This window comes from Melospiza georgiana, chromosome 25 (assembly GCF_028018845.1).
Source record: "Melospiza georgiana isolate bMelGeo1 chromosome 25, bMelGeo1.pri, whole genome shotgun sequence".
In the NCBI taxonomy this organism is placed as follows: Eukaryota; Metazoa; Chordata; class Aves; order Passeriformes; family Passerellidae; genus Melospiza; species Melospiza georgiana.
The window spans coordinates 5,031,477-5,051,788 of NC_080454.1; the positions used below are offsets into that span (position 1 = coordinate 5,031,477).

The following is a 20,312-nucleotide window of genomic DNA, read 5'->3' on the forward strand; positions in this document are numbered from 1 at the left end:
CCCTCCCAGGAACCCTCAACTCCCTCAAACCCAGCATCCCCCACATCCCCTGCAAGTTATCCCCATGGCACCAGCCATGGCCATGCCTCCACAGGTCACCGGCCATGTCCCACCATGTCCTCACCCATGGCTGTCTCCCCACCGTGTTTCCATCCCTGTCATTGTCCCCAACATCAGCCTCTGTGCCCCTGTGCCCCCATGTCCCCATCCCCCTCCATGTCCATGTGTCCCCTTGTCAGTCCCCATGTCTGTGTCCCACCAAGTCTGTGTCCACCGTGACCACACCCATGTCTTAGTTCGATGTCTTTATTTTTACGCTTGTGTTGGATATTTTAAAGGGATAAAGAGATATTAAAAGAAAATCAACCTAAAATAAAAATATTTCCATGTCCGTGCCTGTGAGAGTCTGTCCGAAATATCCTTCATTTATGCCTCACAACTGTCATGAAGAAAAGACCACCAAAAAGTTAAAACTGTTGAGCCAGTGGGGAGGGGAAGTCATGCGATTGTCAGTTTGTTTCCACAGGTGTTATTTGCATAACACCCCAAGCTGAACACGAAGGGTGCATTCTGCCCCTTCTGAACAATGGACTCTCCCTACCTCCTGGCCTGCCTCGCTTGAGCTCTGGGTGGTCTCCCACAGAAGACCCCTCTCATCCGCCCTCAGCCATTGTGACAGACAAGCAGAAATGCAAGCCTCTTCATCAAAGAACCAAGACAGGAAATCCCCGTGCAAGAAAATCCCCCTCGCACCTTCTTCCAGACACTGAGACTGAACCCCCCCAACTCGGGGGAGGTGTGCACGAAGGGGGGAAAAGCTGCCCAGAGTAAACGCACCTGCGAGCATTGGGCCAGGAAAACAATGGTTTTTGCCTGTTGCTTGGCTAGGACTCTGTGCACCCCCTTTTCTGTTCTTTCCCCCTCCCGGGAGACCTTTGTTTCGGCTCCCCTTCCCCGCAATGAAAAATCGTATAATTGGAGCCCTGGTTAGCCATGCTTTTCGAGATCTCCCGGACGTGACCCAGTGAGCTTTGATGGCCGGACCCTGAAGGACAAAAGAGGTATCATGTCTCGGCAGCTATACCTGTCTTCCCTCTTTTCCTCCCTCTTCCCTTATCTTCTCCCTTTTTTCCCCAGTTCCGCTTACCAACGCATTTCAGTTGTGTTTATTTCAATAAAACTGCATTTTGTCGATTTGTTACTGCAAATCCCCTGTGCCTTGTTGGTTAATTTTGCACCTAAAAATCATCGCGTTACCTGTCCGCTGGGACAGATCATGACAGTGCCAGCTGAGGTTCCACCTGCTTGGGTGGGAGAGAAGAACCTTTTTTGGTGGAGTTTCTACCCTACTGTCTCCAAAATTTTGGTCTTTTCTTCACTTTTTCATCATCTGCCTGTAGAAGACTCCCTTAGGCAACAGGAAATTAAAATCATGGAATCCCTGAAGTTAGAAAAGACCTCCAAGACCATCCAGAACTCCTTGATGACACCAGAAGATAGGAGTGAATACAAAAGATGTTCTGGCGTTGAAAGTCAAGACATCTGCTCTCCCCATGGAATTCCCATTGTTGGTCTACCTCCTGATGGATGTTCTGCTCTCTGCATTCGTCCAAGTGCCCAGAGGGAGCCAGGAAGATGTGGAGCATCCCCAGCCAGGTGTCATCCCAACACAGATCACCAGGGCACTGCCTAACAGAGGTCACTGGGGATCATCAAACGTGGATCCTCCCATGGGGGATGGAGCTGGAGCAGTGCACAAAGCTCTTCCAGCACTCAGGGCACCCACAGGGCTTCCCTCAGTGACGCCTCCGTTGGTGTTTGGTCAAGGATGAGCTCAGGGAGAAGCTCTTCCCACACTCCCCACACTCTTAGGGCCTCTCCCTGGAGTGGATGCGCTGGTGGGAGACGAGGGCGAATTTGCGGTTGAAGCCCTTCCCGCAGTCGGGGCAGCGGAACGGCCTCTCGTCTGTGTGAATCCGCTCATGTCTGAGGAGAGTGGAGCTGATCTGGAACCTCTTCCCACACTCAGGACACTCGTAGGGCTTCTCCCCGGTGTGGCTGCGCTGGTGTTTTCTCAGGTCTGAGCTCCACCCATAGCTCTTCCCACATTCCAAGCAGGTGTAGGGCCGTTCCCCAGTGTGGATCCTCTGGTGCTGGATCAGGTGGGATCTCTGGTTGAAGCTCTTCCCACATTCCCCACATTCATAGGGCTTTTCGCCAGTGTGGATCATCTGGTGCCGGATCAGGTCAGAGCTGTCTCTGAAGCTCTTCCAACAATCCCCACATTTGTAGGGTCGTACCCCAGTGTGGATCACCTGGTGCTGAATTAGGCCAGAGCTCTGTCTGAAGCTCTTCCCACACTCCCCACACTGGTAGGGCCGCTCCCCAGTGTGGATCCTTTGGTGCTGGATCAGGTCGGAGCTCTGGCTGAAAACCTTCCCACATTCCAAGCACTTGTGGGGCTTCTTCCTGCCATGAGGCTTCTCCACCAGCTCTGAGCTCGGGCTGGATCTCTGGCCATCTTCCTGGCTCAGGGGGGCTCTTTCCTCCTCGCAGCTCCCTGGGCTGGGTTTGTAGCCACTCCTTGTGCAGGATCTCCGGGGTTTTTCCTCATCCTCCATTAGACCAAGCCTTGGGAATAAAAAATCCTGGTTTAGGTTAAAAAAAAAAAAAAAAAAAGAAAAAGAATAAGAGGGTGCCTTGCACTGGGAGTTCCTCCTTGCCCAACTTCATCTCAGGAACTAATAGGACATCTTGTGTCTGTAAGAACTTCCAAAACACCAAGATTCAGCACAAAAATTCTTCCAACACCAAGACACAGATCAAAAACTCCCCAAACATCATGATTTGGCAAAAACCTCCTCCAAAAGATAAAGATTCAGCCTCTACAAAAAACCAAAGCACCAACATTTAGCCCAAGAAAGCTCAGAAACACCAAGATTCACCCCAGTGAAATTCATGGATCCTCCTCCCTGGATATCTGCTGCATATGAGGGGACAATGATCCTGGGGCTTGGGGTAGAGCCTGCAGATACAGGGAGAGATGGAACCTTCTGATGCTTCCTGTTTCTGCTCCTCCTCCTGTGTCTCCGCTCTTCTTCACACTCCTCTTCCTCCTGCTATTCCTCATTCTCCTGCACAATCCCACCATCTCGTCCCACGTGCATCGTTTGACCAGTTTGTTCCTCAACCCTGCTTCTCCTTCCCTTCTCCTCCTGCCCCAGGCCCAGCACCCACTGCCGGCTCCCTCTTGCCCCCAAACCCACAGCATCCCACGGCAGGGGCAGGGATGGAGCTGGGGCAGCTCGGGCTGGGGCAGCGCTGGGCTCTTGGCCGCTCCCGCCCGCACTCGGTCCCCACTGCAGCCGCTCCCGCCGGGACAGCGCGGGGGGGCCCGGCCTTGGCGCTGCCGCACTCCCACCTCCCCAAATTCCCCTCGAGGGGGGCGCTGGGGCCGAGCGGGAGCGCAGATGGGGAACGCTGAGAGCCGCGGGTCTGCCTGGCAACTACTGAGTCATCATCAGCGTGTGCGCTGATTGGCTGAGCACTGCCTGAGGGTGGGGCTGCAGCAAGGGGGGACACCCTGCTCCAGGGGGGATGCCCCACAAATGGGGGACCCCCATGAAAGGAAGAAGAGGAAAGTGTCTTTACAAACAGATGCTGTGAATCTGCTCAGAGATAGAGCCAGGGACTTGTACATAAAGAAGCGACAGGAGAAGCCATCAGTTTCATAAAATGTTATTAATTGATGACACAGACTGCTGCTCAGCCAAGGTCCTGCTAAATTAATGAACTTCGAGAAGAAGAACAAAGACTTCACAGAGCCATAAATATTGTTTGCTATACAAAAATGGGGAGCATATTAGGAAGGGGAAGCAGTAGGTAGACTGGGATGTCTGTAGCTCTCAAGCCAATAGGGAAAGAGAAAGGGAGATGTAGACAGGAAACTTAGGATGAACAGGAGGCTGTGTCCTCCAACAAGTGGAGAGACTCCATAGGAAATGTCCCATGGCTTCTCACTTTTTTTTTTTTTTTTTTGAATGAAATTATTTTTACAGGAGTCCTCTGTCTTCTTCCTGAACAGAAACCTCTGGTGGTGTCCATTTTTCCACACACCTTGGGACTCGTCCAGAATTCCTTCCAACATCCGGGGTGGCGGGCAGCGAGTGCAGCTGAAGGTGCCTCACCCAGTTTGGGTGATCTTGGGTGACTCCCTTGGGGGGCGGCGGCACCAGGGATTGATTGGGTACCCGAGAGTGACCAGGAGACAAACAAGTGACACATCAGGGGAGGCTCTGAAGAGTCAGCAGGGAGAGAGCACTGCAAATCTCATCTGTGAGTGTGCTGGGATCTTTGGGGAGTGAACATGACAGGGCACCCATGGAGGGTAGAAAAGGGAAAGCCGGGAAGGGGTCCTGGCCAAAGGGATGCAACAGATGATGATCCCAAAATATCTCTGAAGGGTCCCTTTGGAGAAGGTTGAGGAAGAGTACACATTCCCCCAGAGGTAATTATGGACATGGATACCCAGAGGGGCAATAAGGGAAGTGGAAAAGGGATTTGGAAAACAGGGGATGGATGGATGGATGGATGGATGGATGGATGGATGGATGGATGGATGGATGGATGGATGGATGGATGGATGGATGGATGGTGTTGGTGTGCTGGGAAGAGACTGGATGAAGGGGAGTGTGCAGCAATATGGTTAAGGCAAGAAGCAGCAGGAGGAATCTATGTGGTAAGAAAAAGAAAAGAGGAGGAAGAGAAAAATACCGAGGATTGGGATGATTTTCAACAGAGTCTTATCCTCAATATTTGTCAGCTGATCATTTGTATCCCCGGTTTCCAGGAGAGGAAATCAAGGAGGTCAGGGTTTCAGGGGGTTTCTCTGTGGGCGGCAGCACCGGGCGCAGAGCTGCGGCACCGGGAGCACGGGCTGGGGGCCTGTGGGGAGCTGCGGGGCCGGGCCGGGGCTGTGGGGCAGCCGGGGCTCAGCGCCGGGCGCTGCCTGACCCCACCAGCCCCGGGCAGGGCCGGCAGCGGCCCCCGGCCCCCAGGAGGCTGCGGGACGCCCCGGCCGCTGCCCGGCCCCGTGGAGCTGCCGGCCCTGCCCGCCAGGGGCGCCTTTGGACACTGCGGCAGGACAGGGAGCGGCTCTGGGATACGGGCTGGGGAGGGTACCCTGAGCACAGGGAGGAGGAGCAAGGAACACCTGGGAAAGGCGGATTATTAGGGAAGGATCAAGATATTCTTTGAGTCGCTGGAAAACAAATGATTTTGCAGAAAGCTCAGCAGCTGTCAGAGGATGAGCACCCACAGGCACTGAGGGGGGCTGCAGGAGGGGCACAAGAAGGCCCTGCAGCACTTGGGCACAAAGGCACAGCAGGTGAGTGCAAGAAGGGAGCAGCAAAAGGCCAAGCTGAAGGCAAAGGCCAGGGCACAGTTCCTACAGCCCCTGAGGGATCAACCCCAGGGCCCAAGGGGGCCCCAGCACCCAGGGCACGGCTCGGCCACAAGCACCTGGCAGAGGCATTGCCCTCCTCGGCAGGGCAGAGCCCACCCAAACAGCCCCTGGCAAGGAACCAGGGCTCCAGCTGCAGGGCACAAGGACACTGCAAGCACAGACAGCAGCACCCTCAGGACCAGCAAGTCCACCCCTTGATGGACATGGATTGGCAGGGCTGTCACAGCTCCCATCACACCAGGGACCCTCCACACTGAGAACATTCAGGGTGGGTTTGCATTGAGAGGAGGCCTCCCTTGATGGACACAGGAGCCTCTCAATGCACTTTGAATCTTAGACCCAAGAGGGAAAAAATGCTAGAAATATGTTTGATTAGTAAGGAGATAAGTGGGAAAGAGCAGTGGTTTTATTCAACCACTATTAGCAGATGTGGGCAATGGGTTTGAAATGCATGAACTTTTATTTCCTCCTAATTGCTATCATGATTGACTGGGAAGCGATTTGTTTTCTAAACTTGGAACGCAAATTAATTTTATAAAAGTTGATACAGAGCCTAGTTCTGTTGTACCACATGTCTGTCTGGGCCTGCACTGCCACAGCTGCTGGGGAATACCATGGCACAATTCCACTCTGGAGCTCAGTTGCACTCACACACTGGGCTGGCTGGAATAAGATTACACCATGAGAATGTTGTTTCAAATTAATGTTACTTTGATATTGTCAGTTAGATTTGGGCCAGGAGTGTGAGAATCAATTTTTATTCTTAGCAGAAGAAGTAGAAAAAAATCTTTATTGCTTTGGATTCTTTTTCTTGTGTGTTTGTGTGGCTGTTGGGGATTGCAAAATTTTGGTCTGAGTTTTCTGGTGTTTACCTTCAGGCTGCATTTTACAGAACTAGAAGAGCTTTAAAGGTGTCCCTTTAACTCATAAACAGTTAATAGAACACTCTTCAAAAAAAAACCCCTAAAATTAAAAATACCCCAAAAACCCCTGGCTTTGGGGGAGGGGGGGGAGGGAGGGGGGCATGTGTGAGTACACCCTGGAAGAGAAGCTTCATTCCAGGCAGCCTGCAGAGGAGCTTTAGAAATGCAAATGAACACTGCTGGGCAAAGGGTGGACAAGGCACCTGGGTCTCTTGCCTGGGGCAGGAATTGGGCTGATTCCCTCTGCCCCTCACCCCAAGCTCTGCCTGCTGGCATGATGGAATTTGCACAGCTCAAGGCAGAGCCCAGGGGGAGGATATCTGACCCTGCAACAGAAATGGGTGAAGCTGCAAAGGGAAACAGCACATGGAGAATGTTGGGAAAACTTCACTTTAAATAAATGGGGGGGGGAATCATCCCTCTGCCCACTCCAACATGTGCTGTGACTGTCTGTATGTTATAGAGGATGTATTAGAGCACTAAGATGTTCTAGCTATCACAAGTTCAGGGAAATCAGTTTGGAATCAAAGTATTTGATGATTTAATTAGAGAAAAGTGGTCAATTGATGCAGTCTTGGCTCCTGAGGCAGTGCCCAAAACCGGGAAAAAGCTGAACGGCCAGCAGAACAAATCCTACAACACCATGGACCGGCCCCTGGGAACCCGAACCAATTCATATCAGGAGCCACAGAACCCATTTCTCATTTCAATGGCATCATTAGATTTCAAGCTGCCCTCGCAATAATAACCAACCAGACAGCTCCGGCTCCTGACCTTGCTGCTGACCAATCCACTGAAATGAGGAACACAACATTTCTCCATGAGATGGAATTAGATCATCTGTTAGCAGAAGGAGGAGGAGTTTCTGCAAAAATCAATGACTCAAACTGCTGTTGGCAAATAGATGACAAAGGAAAAGTGGTGAAACAGATAACAAAGGAAACAAGAAAGCAGCTCATGCACCAATCCAAACGCGGATAAGATGGGAATGTGTCATAGTTTGAGAGGAAGTAAGTTTTCTGAGATATGCTGTAGTCACCAATAAGTGTTCAGATTTTTATATTAGCACCTAGTGTAGCCACTAGAGACATTAGACACGCCTCTGAGAACGCAGGGGTTAAGAGCAAAGAACTCTCGGGGGAAGATCTCTGGAATTCCAGCGAGGGAAGTGAAGAGGCCCAGCACAGAAGGGTGGGAGAAGCACCAGGAGGCATCGGGCAGCCCCCCCACCCAGGAGACAGAGACAGAGATAGAGCCTGTGCCCCCTTGAAATTTGATATCAAGCGCTGGCAGGCAGCCCGGCCTGTGGAGAAGGATGGGGGGTGCAGCGAGAAGGTGTCCTGCCGCTTGTGGGAGCTTTGAACCCTTTCTCAGACAATGAAAACTTTGCAGAACATTAACCTTTCCTAGAAGAGTGATAGAGATGAAATGGAAGAAAGAAGTGTGCAAGTGTCAAAGTGAAGAATCTTAAGTGAGAAGAGATGATAAAGTAGCTTACCTAGACTCTTCTTGTTATAGCCATGGACAGAATCATGTTCCTTGTGACACAGAGACTGCATCCAGAGGGAGGAAATGGCTCAGACCCAAGAAAGTTCAGTGTTAGTACCCCTCAGCCCCAAGAAGGGAAATCTGAAGAAGACAAGTGTCCCAAAGATGGGACTGTGCTCTGTTTGGTAACGGGACAAAGCATCCTTAAAAAGACAACCCTAGGAGCAGCTCTAGTCCATGTTCAGCAGGGAGAGCACTGGACATAAAGGGAAGAGGTCATGACATCAGATTTACTCCTGGCGGTGCCACGAGGGACACAGAAACACACGAAGTTTCAATGGTGTTTCCAGAAGAAGCCTATAGCACAAGAAAGACTCCTCTCCTCTTGATGAATTGACAATTGATTATCTAAAGACTAGTGGTAGACCGAGAGTTGAAATTTGAGAGATAGATGTATTGGAATTTAGTAGAGAGAGGAGGAAATGTTTTTACAAAGTTTTCATTTTCCCTGCATATTTCTTGTTATTTAGAGTTGTAGTTTAGTTAATAAAGTTTTCTTTTCTTTATTTCTAAGTAAAAGCCTGTTTCGCTTATTCCTGGTCACATCTCACAGCAGACACCAGAGAGAAACTATCTTCATAGGAGCACTAGCATTGTGCCAGCCTCTAACCATAACAGAATGGGACACGGTTTTGTGGCTCCCTGGCAGACCATGGGTTAAACAAATGCTGTTTCTCCTCTGATGTGCTACAGAGGAGAAACAGCATTTGTTTTACCATGCTCCACACCTTGAGAGTGCAGCTCATTCAGCAGCTGAGCGAGGGGATGCAGGTGGCAGCCAGGCCTCCTGATCCAGAAACAGCCACAGAAGGTCAGGGAATGAGGGCACTGAGAATAATCCCAAAACCAAAGAAGACCCAGGAATTAAAAAACAGAGTCAATGAGTGAATCTGCCTGGAGATAGGGCTGGGGACTTGTAGATAAGGAAGTAATGGGAGAAACCATCAGCTTTAGAAAATGTTGGAAATTGACACAGAAAGTTCCTCAAAGTCCCGCTGAATTTCTGAATTTCGAGAAGAACAAAGACTTAACAGAGCAGTGAATATCAGCTGTTATACAAAACTGGGGGCGCACATTACCGAGGACATGCAGTTGGAGGATCGGGAGGTCTGAACCTTCCAAGTACCTCAGCCAGTGGGCAAAGGGAGAGGGAGATGAGGCCGGGAAAATGAGGATAAAAAGGAGGCTGCGAACTACAACAATGGCACAGAGCGCACGGCAAATGCCCCTCGGCCTCTCCCTCTGCTCACAATAAAGTCACTTTTACAGGACTCCTCTGTCTCCTCTGGGTACAGAAATCTCCGGCCACGGCAATTTCCCCGCACAGCCCCGGGCACGGGGCAGCCCCCTCTGTCCCAGCCACAGCAACCGGGCCGAGCCAGCGCTGCTCCGGCAGCGGCTCCTGCCGAGGCAGCGGCCGCAAGGAGACCGCGGGCAGGGGATGCCCGAGAGAGGCCCCGAGCCCCTGGGAAGCCCCTGCAGAGCCATGGAAGCGGCTCCTGGCGGCACCTGTGAGCCCGGGGGGATCCCCGCTGGAGCAGCCCGTTCCCGAGGGATGTGTCCCGTGGGAGGGACCCCAGGCCGGAGCAGGACGAGGATTCCTGTCCCTGAGGGGAGGCTGTGACAGGACCGGGCTGTGACCCCCATCCCCTACGCCTCTGGCTGGGGAGAAGGGAGGGAATGCAGGACAGAGTTAAGCCCGGGAAGGAGAGAGAAGTGGGGGCAGGATATTTTCGTAGGAATTATTTCAGTTCTCATTCTCTTGCCCCGCTATGTTTGATAATAGATTCAATTAATTTCCCCAAGTCAAGTGTGAGAGGAATGATGGATTTTCTCCTAACAAACAGGCTGTGGGTCTGCTGGTAGATCAAACCAGCACTGAGAGATAAAAGAAACAATGGAAAAGATTCCATTGATTGATGAATGGGAAAAGATAGTGGCTTTTACAAACAAACTTTAGGTTTGCTGATAAATGAAACTGAACACTGAAAGATGAAAGAAACAATAAGGGAAAACCCTAAATTCCATAAGAATTAAAAATTAAAAGGAAGGGTTATATATCAGAGGGAAATCTTAAGTATCGTGAGTAGCGGGAAATCTGAACCTCTCAAGTACCTCAGCCAATGGGGAAAGAGAGAAGGGAAATGCGGCCGGGAAACTGGGATAAAAAGGGAGGCTGTGTCCTCCAAAAATTGGAGAGACCCCAGGGGAATGCCCCATGGCCTCTCTCTTTATTCGAATAGAGGAAAAGGACTCCTCTGTCTCCTTGTTAGACATAAACCTCTGAGGTTTGTGGATTAATTCTCCTGACAAGTGCGTTGTGCCCGTCACCAGTGATTGAACTGTCCCCACGCTTACCCAGACCCCCGAGCCTTTCCTTACGCGCTCTGTTCCCTGCCCAGGTGGAGGAGGGAAGTGACAGAGAAGTTTTGGCCTCCCTCCAGCATCCCGTGCTCCGGCCTGGGCTCCTGCCGAGGCTGCAGGCGGGTCCCGGCTCCGTCCCGCACTCACCCCAGCTCCCAGCGCCCTCAGGTCCCGGTCACGCCGAGCTCCCGGCGGTTCGGGGCAGCAGCAGCGGCTCCTTGGCCTCCTGCCCGGGCCGGGCACAGCGCCGGGGCCGCTCCTCAGCCGCGGCTGCCGGGAAATGCCGGAGTTCGGGGAAAGGGAGGCGGGGCCGTGCCGTGTGCAGAGCCGGCCCCACGCTGCGATTGACTGATTCTGCCGTCGCTCCTCGAGCTCGCGCGGTGATTGGTGGGAGCGGGGCCAAGCACGGCCCCTGGTGCCGCCCTGAGGGCGGCCTTGGCTCGGCAGAGCCGCCATTACCGGATCCTGGTGAGGCGGCGGCGGACCGCAGCCTCTGGGCGCGGGGCAGCCCCCTCTGTCCCAGCCACAGGAGCCGGGCCGAGCCAGCGCTGCTCCGGCAGCGGCTCCTGCCGAGGCAGCGGCCGCAAGGAGACCGCGGGCAGCCGCTCCCGCAGCGCCCTCACGCCAGCGGCAACACGGGCCGGACACGGCACAACGAACCCGCCCGAGCCCCCTGCCGCCCCCGAGGCCCGCAGCCAGCCCCGAGCCCCCGCACAACCCAGCGCGGCTCCCACCTGCGCTGCGGCCGCCTCCGAGCTCCGCCGCCACCTCACCTGTGGGGTCCCGATCACTCCCAGTATGTTCCAACTCACAGTAGGGTCCCAGTGGCTCCCAGTCATGCCCTGTATGGTTCCTTTCACTCTCAGTTCCTCTCAGTAAGAGCCCAGTGTGGCCCCAGTCACTTCCAGTGTGAGCACAGTCACACCTTACACGATGCCATTTACCCCTGCTGTGGTCCCAGTTGCTCCCAGTATGAATCCAGTCACCTCCAGTATGATCCCAGTTACTCCCAGACACTCCCAGTACCATGCTAGTCATTCCAAGTGTCACCCCATCAGTCCCAGTATAATCCCAGTATGACCCCAGCATGGGCCAGCTGCTCCCAGTATCATCCCAGTTGCTCCCTGCATTATTCCAGTTTCTCCTCTTCAACCCTACTACAGATCTGATCACTCACAGTATGACTCGAGTCAATCCCAGGATGATCCACACCACTCCCAGTCTCTCCCAGTATATCTCAATTGTCCCCTGTGTGTTCCCAGTCACGCCTAGTAGCCCTCAGTGCGGTGCCAGTATAACCCAGTATGATCCCTGGTACCCCAGCTCTGCTCCCAGTGAGTTCTTTCCCCAGTCCATCCCAGTCCCTCCCCAGCAGCTGCTGCCGTTTCCCAGATTCTGACCTCCCCCCCCCCATTCCCGGGCACTGGGACCCCCCTGCACCCCCTTATCGTGAACCAACACCCCCCTGTACCCCCTTTCCCGGGTGTCCTCCTCTCCCGGCCCCTGGATCCCCCGTTTCCGTGATCCCGGGGACCCCCGGGCCCCCATTCCCGGCCAGCCCGGGGCACCTCAGCCCCAGCCTCCCTTTGCTGGGAAACCCAGCCTGGGCACGGGGCTCTGCGGCCGCTCTGGGATTTGTGATCCCCCATAGGAAAGGGAGAGAACAGCAGAGGGAGAGAGAGAAGGAGATTGCGAATCAGGGGTCGGGTCCCAGCGGCCAGCCATGCTCCGCCGGGGATGGGACCCGCCCCCGCAGGAAAAATTGGCTCCGCTGCTCGCGGTGCTTGCCCGGCTTTGGGCCGAGCCCAGCGGGGTCCGGGCAGAGTTTGAGCGCAGGGCCGGGAGTTCAGCACAGCCCGGCCCGGGGGTCCCGCAGGGCGCGGCCCTGGAGGGTCCCAGACGGATCCCGAGGGATCCAGAGGGGGCCAGGAGGGGATCCAGGTGAATTCCCTGGAATTCGCCCTTTTCCCCTCCCCCCGCGCTCCTCGGGCACTTTCGCTTTCGCGTCTCTCCAGCTGCGCCACAGCCGCGATCGGGGACGGCTGCGATGGCTCCAGCGCTGGGGCTGGGGGTGCTCTGGGGGCTCCTGGGGCTCCTGGGGAATCCGGGGAGCGCGACCAAAGGTGAGTGGGACCCCCCGAAACCGGGACCCCCCTGAACCGCAAATCCCGGGCACCGGGGCCGTCCTGAACTTCCATTTCCGGGAATCTGAACCTCCCTAAACCTCCATTCCCGGGCAGGGGAACTCCCCTGAACCACCATTTTGGGTCCTGTGACCCCCCTCAATCACCTTCCCCAGCACCGGGAGCCCCCTGTACCCCCTCATCTGGCACCGAGACCCCCCGAACCCCAATTTCTAGTCAGCAGGACGCCCCCTGAACCGCAATTCGCGGGCATAAGGAACCCCCTAATCCTCCATTCGTGGGTACCAGGACACCCCTGAACCCCCATTTTCGGTCCTGTGACCCCCCTCAATACCCTTCTCCTGACCCGGCCCCCCGCTGTACGCCCTGGCCTGGCACCGAGACCCCCCTGAACCCCCATGACCCCCCTGAACCCCCATTCCTGAGCACGCGGACCCCCTTGAGCGTCCATTTCCGGCCACCTCGACCCCCTGTACCCCCTCATCTGGCACCCCTGAACCCCCATTTCTGGTCAGCGGCGCCCCCGGAACCCCCATTTTCGGGTACCGGGACATCCTCGAACCCCGAATTCCGGGAAGGAAACTCCCCCTGAACCCGCATTTCCCGGCACAGGAACCCCCTGAACCCCAGTTTTTGGGCACTGGGACCCCCCTGGGCCCCGCTAATTCCCCCAGGCGCTTCCTGGAAGGGGTTCCAGGGGTCCCAGAGGGTCCCCTGGGGTCCCAGGGGGTCTCAGCGAGGATCCAGTGGGATCCAGATGAATTCCCTGGAATTCCCCTTTTCCCCGTCTCGCTTTCGCGTCTCCCGAGCTGCGTCCCCGGGATCCGCCCGCCTCTCCCAGCCCCAGACCCCCCTTTCCGTGACCCAGGGACCCCCTGGAGCCCCATTCCTGCCTTTCCCAGCTCCCAGACTCCACTGCCCTCAACACCGGGGACCCCTGGACCCCCTTTGGTGGGCACAGGGACCCCCTGGATCCCCCATCCCGCCCCTCCCAGTCCCTTCCTTGCACCTTGGACCCTTCCCGGCTCTCCCGGTTTCCTTCCCGACCCTTGGACGCCCCCAGACCCCCCAATCTCTGCGTCACCCCAGTTCTCCACCCCCTGCGCGTCCTGCGGGGGGTCCGGGCAGGTCCCGGGGGTTTCAGGGGAATTCCCAGGGTTTCCTCTGTCCCCTCCCCCTCCCCGCGCTGCCCCGGTCACTTTCGCGTCTCCCAGGCTGCGGCTCCGGGATCCGCCCGGGGACCGGGGACTGCCCCGGCACCGAGAGCCCCTGACCCGCAATTCCCGGGAACGGGGACCACTGAACTTCCATTTGCGGGCGAACCCCCGTTCTAGGGCACAGAGACCCCCTTGAACGTTCATTTCGGGGCACTGGGACCCCCCTGCACCCCCTTCCCCAGCCACGATAACCCCTGCACCCCCTTATCTGGAGCCTGGAACCCCCTATACCCCCATTGCCAGGCACGGAAACCGCCCTGAACCCAAATTTCTGGGCAACGGGTCGCCCCCAAACCCCCATTTCTGGGCACCGGAACTCTCCTGAATCTCGATTTTCTGGGCACCCGGGAAGGGAACCCCCCTGAACCCCATTTCCTGGGCATCCAGTTATCTGGCACCGGGCCCCCTGAACCCCCATTTCACTGCACCAGGACCCCCTCGAGCCCCCCATTCCATTGAACAGAGACCCCCCGCCCAGCCAGGCCATCATCTGGCACCAGGACCCCCCGAACCCCAATTCGCAGGAAGGGATTCCCCTGAACCCCATTTCCCCGGCAACGGCACCCCTGGAACCGCAATTTTCGGGCACCGGGAACCCCTAAACCTCCATTCCGGGACAGGGACCCCCCACATAGCCCCTTTTTGGGTCCTGTGACCCCCCTCAGTCTCCTTCCCCAGCATCGAGACCCCCCCTGTACCCCCTTACCTGGCGCCGAGAGCCCCCTGTACCGCCATTCCTGAGCATGCAGAGCCCCTTGAGCGCCCATTTCTGGCCACCCCGACCCCCCTGTACCCCCTTCGGCAGCACCGGGACCCCCCTGAACCCGCATTGCTGGTCACCGGCGCCCCTGGAAATGCCATTTCGAGTACCTTAACCACCTTGGACCCCAAATTCCAGGAAGGAAATACCCCCTGAACCTGCATTCCGCAGCATGGAAATCCCCTGAACCTCAATTTTTGGGCACTAGAACCCTTCTGAACCCCCATTTTTTAGCACTGGGACCCCGTGCCCCCACTAATCCAGGACTGGGACCCCCCAGCACTGCCGTCAGTGCTCCGGGACCCCCTGCACCCCCATTCCCGTCCATCCTGCCCTTCCCAGACCCCAGTCCCCCCCTTTTCCTCGGCTTTTGGATCCCCAGATCTCCCAAATTTCTGCATCCCCCCAGTTCTCCATTACCGGCGCTTCCTGGATGGGGTTCCAGGGGTCCCAGAGGGTCCTCCAGGGTCCCAGGGGGTCTCAGCGAGGATCCAGCGGGATCCAGATGAATTCCCTGGAATTCCCCTGGAATCTCCCCTTGGGAGACTTTTCCGTCTCCCAAACTGCGTCCCCGGGATCCGCCCGCCTCTCCCAGCCCCAGACCCCCCTTCCTGTGACCCAGGGACCCCCTGAACCCTCATTCCTGCCTTTCCCAGCTCCCAGACCCCACTGCCCTCAACACCGGGGATCCTTGGACCCCCCATTGGTGGGCACAGGGACCCCCTGGATCCCCCATCCCGCCTCTCCCAGTCCCTTCCTTGAAACTTGGACCCTTCCCAGCTCTCCCGGTTCTGCTTCCCGACCTTTGGACGCCCCCAGACTCCCCAGTCTCTGCGTCCCCCCAGTTCTCCACCCCCTGCGCGTCCTGCGGGGGGTCCGGGCAGGTCCCGGGGGTTCAGGGGAATTCCCAGGGTTTCCTCTGTCCCCTCCCACTCCTCGCGCTGCCCCGGTCACTTTCGCGTCTCCCAAGCTGCGGCTCCGGGATCCGCCCGGGCACCGGGGACTGCCCTGGCACCGAGAGCCCCTGACCCGCAATTCCCGGGAAAGGGGACCCCCCGAACTTCCATTTGCGGGCGAACCCCCGTTCTAGGGCACAGAGACGCCCTTAAACGTTCATTTCGGAGCACTGGGACTCCCTTGTGCCCCTTCCCCCGCTCCGATAAACCCTGCACCCCCTTATCTGGAGCCTAGAACCCCCTGAACCCCCATCCCCGGGCATGGAAACCGCCCTGAACCCAAATTTCTGGGCACCGGGACCCACTGCATCCCCTTATCCGGCACTGGGACCCCCTGAATCTCAATTTCCTGGGCACTGGAACCACCCTGAACGTCAGTTTTTCAGTCACCAGGACCCCTCTAAATCCCGGAACCCGGGGGGAAGGAAACCCCCCCTGAACCCCATTTCCTGGGCCTCAGGACCCCAGTGCATCCCCTTATGCAGCACTGTGACCCCCTGAACCCGCATTCCGCTGCACCCCCTTATCCAGGACGGAAACCCTCCCAAACCCTCGATTCTCAGGCACAGGACCCCACCCTGCACCCCCTTATCCATCACGGGGATCCCCCTGCACCCCCTTATGCAGCCCCAATGCCCCCCCCCGCACCCCCTTTCCCGGCCCTCCCCCTCTCAGACACCCCAGCCCCCGCTTTTCCTTCACCCCGGCACCCCCTGAACCCCCACTCCTGCCTTCCCCAGCCCCCACCCATCACCTTCCTCAACCCCGGGGATCTGCCCGTGCACCCCCTTTCCTGGGCACAGGGACCCCCTGCACCCCCCACTGCCCTCACCCCCCATCGCCTGACCTGGGACCCCCTGAACCTCTGTTCCCGGGCATGGAGACACCCTGCACCGCCTTATCCGGTACTGGGACCCCCTCCTGGACCCCCCTCACACCCCCCTGGGACCCCCCGCACCGCTCCCCGGCCCTTCCGCCCTTCCCTGATCCCAGACCCGCCCTTTTCCTTCACCTTTGCACCCCCAAATCTCCAAAATTTCCGGATCCCCCCAGTTCTCCACTCCCGGCGCTTCCTTAAGGGGGTCCCAGGGGTTCCCAGGTGGTTCTCAGAGGGCTCCAGGGCGGTCGCAGCGGGATCCAGAGGGATCCAGAGGGATTCTCTGCAATTCCCCCGTCCCCTCCCCGTCCCGCCCTCCTCGGTCCCTTTCGCTTCCGCGTCCCAACCTGCGAGACCGGGATCTGCCCGGCGACCGGTGACGTCACGAACATATCGGGCTACCATTGGCGGGCAGGAAATAGCGGCGCCTATGGCGGGGCCGGAGGCGGCTCTGGGGGCGGGGTTAGGTCTGGGGCGGGCTCAGGTCTGCGAGGGCGGGGCCATAGCAGAGCAGCGCCATGGCTGCAGCGCTGGGTCTGGGGCTGCTCTTGGGGCTCCTGGGGGACCCGGGGGGCGCGACCAAAGGTGAGTGGAAACCCCGAAACCGGGCAACCCCTGAACTTCCATTTCCGGGCACCGGGACCCCCCGAACTTCCATTACCGGGCACCGGGAACCCCCCGAACTTCCATTTCCGGGCCCTGGGACCCTCCTGGACTTCCATTACCGGGCATGGGAACCCCCCATAGCCTGTGGGGGGGTTGTGACGCCCACTTGATCACCTCCCCCAGCACCGGGACCTCCCCTGAACCGCCATTCCCGGGCATCAGAATCCACTGAGCCCCCATTCCTGATCACGGGGACCCCTTGAGCGCCCATTTCTGGGCATAGGGACCCCCCTGATCCCCCTTCCCCAGCACCGGGACCCCCTGAATCGCCATTTCCTGACACCGAGACCCACTCGAACCCCGAATTCCGGGTAGAGAATCACCTGAGCCCCCATTCCTGGGCAGGGAAAACTCCTGAGCTCCCATTCCTGGGCACGGGGACCTCCATGAACGTCCATTTCCTGGCAGTGCGGCTCCCCTGCACCCCCATATCTGGCCCCGGGACCCACCGGATCTCCCATTCCTGGGGTTCAGGATCCCTTTAAAACCCGAATCGCGGCACGGGAACCCCGGTGAACCGCCATTCCCGGGCACGGGGCCACCCCTGAATCTCCATTTCCGGGCATCGGGACCCACCCCCTGCACCCCCTTGTTCGGGACTGGGACATCCCGCACCCCCGTCAGTGCTCCGGGACCCCCCTGTACCCCTTTTCGGGCATCCCTCTTTTCCCAGACCCCAGACCCGTCCTTTTCCTAAAGCTTTGGATCCCCCAGATCTCCCAGCTTTCTCTGTCCCCCCAGTTTTCCACTCCCGTCGCTTCCCGAAACGGGGTCCCAGAGCGTCCTGGGGGTCCCAGGGCGGGTCACACTCGGGTCCAGAGGGATCCAGATGAACTCCCTGGAATTCCCCGTTTGCCCCGTCCCTTCCCCCGCGTTCCCTCGGTCTCTTTCTCTTTCCCGTCTCCCAAGCTGCGTCCCCGGGATCCGCCCGCCCCTCCCAGCCCCAGACCCCCCTTCCTGTGACCCAGGGACCCCCTGGAGCCCCATTCCTGCCTTTCCCAGCTCCCAGACTCCACTGCCCTCAACACTGGGGACCCCTGGACCCCCTTTGGTGGGCACAGAGACCCCCTGGATCCCCCATCCCGCCTCTCCCAGTCCCTTCCTTTAACCTTGGACCCTTCCCGGCTCTCCCGGGTCCCTTCCCGACCCTTGGACGCCCCCAGACCCCCCAATCTCTGCGCCCCCCAGTTCTCCACCCCCTGCGCGTCCTGCGGGGGGTCCGGGCAGGTCCCGGGGGGTTCAGGGGAATTCCCAGGGTTTCCTCTGTCCCCTCCCCCTCCCCGCGCTGCCCCGGTCACTTTCGCATCTCCCAAGCTGCGGCTCCGGGATCCGCCCGGGGACCGGGGACTGCCCTGTTACCGAGAGCCCCTGACCCGCAATTCCCGGGAACGGGCACCCCCCGAACTTCCATTTGCGGGCGAACCCCCGTTCTAGGGCACAGAGACCCCCGTGAACGTTCATTTCGGGGTATCGGGACCCCCTGAACCCCCTTCCCCAGCCCCGATAACCCCTGCACCCCCTTATCTGGAGCCTGGAACACCCTGAATCCATTATCCCGGGCACGGAAACCGCCCTGAACCTCAAGTTCTGGCACCGTGACCCTCCCAAACCCCCATTTCTGGGCACTGGAACTCTCCTGAATCTCAATTTTCAGGCACCAGGCCCCCTTGAACCCCGGAACCCGAGAAGGGAACCCCCCTGAACCCCATTTCCTGGATACCATTATCTGGCAGCAGGCTCCCTGAATCCCCATTTCACTACATCTTGACCCCCTCGAGACCCCCCATTCCTGTGAACAGGGACCCCCTGCACCCCTTCCACAGCACCAGATCCCAGCCAGGCACTGGGAACCCCGTAAACCCCGATTGGCAGGAAGGGACTCCCTCTGAACCCCATTTCCCCAGCACCGGCACTCCCAGAACCGCAATTTTCGGGCACCGGGACCCCCTAAACCTCCAGTCCCGGACAGGGACACCCCACATAGCCGCTTTTTGGGTCCTGTGACCGCCCTCAGTCTCCTTTCCCAGCATAGAGGCCCCCCCTGTACCCCTCATCTAGCTCTGAGATCCCCCAGTACCCCCCATTCCCGAGCACGTGGACCCCCTTGAGCGCCCATTTCTGGCCACCCCGACCCCCCTGTGCCCTCCTCGGCAGCACCTGAACCCCATTTCTGGTCACCGGCGCGCCTGGAAATGCCAGTTTCAAGCACCTAAATACCCTCGAACCCCGAATTCCGTGAAGGAAACTCCCCCTGAACCTGCATTCTGCAGCATGGAAATCCCATGAACCCCAACTTTTGGGCACTAGAACCCCTCTAAACTTTCATGTTTGAGCACTGGGAACCCCCTGCCCCCCCTAATCTGGGACTGGGCTCCCCCCGCACCCCCATCAGTGCTCCGGGACCCCCTGCACCCCCATTCCCGTCCATCCCGCCCTTCCCAGACCCCAGTCCCCCCCTTTTCCTCGGCTTTTGCACCCCCAGATCTCCCAAATTTCTGTGTCCCCCCAGTTCTCCATTACCGGCGCTTCCTGGAAGGGGTTCCAGGGGTCCCGGAGGGTCCTCCGGGGTCCCAGGGGGTCTCAGCGAGGATCCAGGGGGATCTAGATGAATTCCCTGGAATTCCCCTGGAATCTCCCCTTGGGAGACTTTTCCGTCTCCCAAACTGCGTCCCCGGGATCCGCCCGCCTCTCCCAGCCCCAGACCCCCCTTCCTGTGACCCAGGGACCCCCTGAACCCCCATTCCTGCCTTTCCCAGCTCCCAGACCCCACTGCCCTCAACACCAGGGATCCTTGGACCCCCTTTGGTGGGCACAGAGACCCCCTGGATCCCCCATCCCGCCCCTCCCAGTCCCTTCCTTGAACCTTGGACCCTTCCCGGCTCTCCCGGGTCCCTTCCCGACCCTTGGACGCCCCCAGACCCCCCAGTCTCTGCGTCCCCCCAGTTCTCCACCCCCTGCGCGTCCTGCGGGGGGTCCGGGCAGGTCCCGGGGGGGTTCAGGGGAATTCCCAGGGTTTCCTCTGTCCCCTCCCACTCCTCGCGCTGCCCCGGTCACTTTCGCGTCTCCCAAGCTGCGGCTCCGGGATCCGCCCGGGCACCGGGGACTGCCCTGGCACCGAGAGCCCCTGACCCGCAATTCCCGGGAACGGGGACCCCCGAACTTCCATTTGCGGGCGAACCCCCGTTCCAGGGCACAGAGACCCCCTGAACGCTCATTTCAGGCTACCGGGACCCCCCTGCACCCCCTTCCCCAGCTTCGATATCCCCTGCACCTCCTTATCTGGAGCCTGGAACCCCCTATACCCCCATTGCCGGGCACAGAAACCGCCCTGAACCCAAATTTCTGGGCACCGGCTCGCCCCCGAAGCCCCATTTCTGGGCACTGGAACTCTCC

The 20,312-nt window shown here is 58.2% G+C and overlaps 1 protein-coding gene across 1 annotated transcript; it reads right to left on the reverse strand.

Annotated features, from left to right (window-relative positions):
* Positions 1-325: 325 nt before the first annotated feature.
* Positions 326-10,564, reverse strand: LOC131093433 (zinc finger protein 436-like). Its single transcript, XM_058040601.1, has 2 exons — positions 10,447-10,564; positions 326-2,648 (listed from the first exon to the last, which is right to left on the reverse strand). Exon 2 carries the CDS (start codon positions 2,619-2,621, stop codon positions 1,869-1,871), a length of 753 nt encoding a protein of 250 aa, XP_057896584.1. The 5' UTR covers positions 2,622-2,648; positions 10,447-10,564; the 3' UTR covers positions 326-1,868.
* Between the last annotated feature and the right edge of the window lie 9,748 nt (positions 10,565-20,312).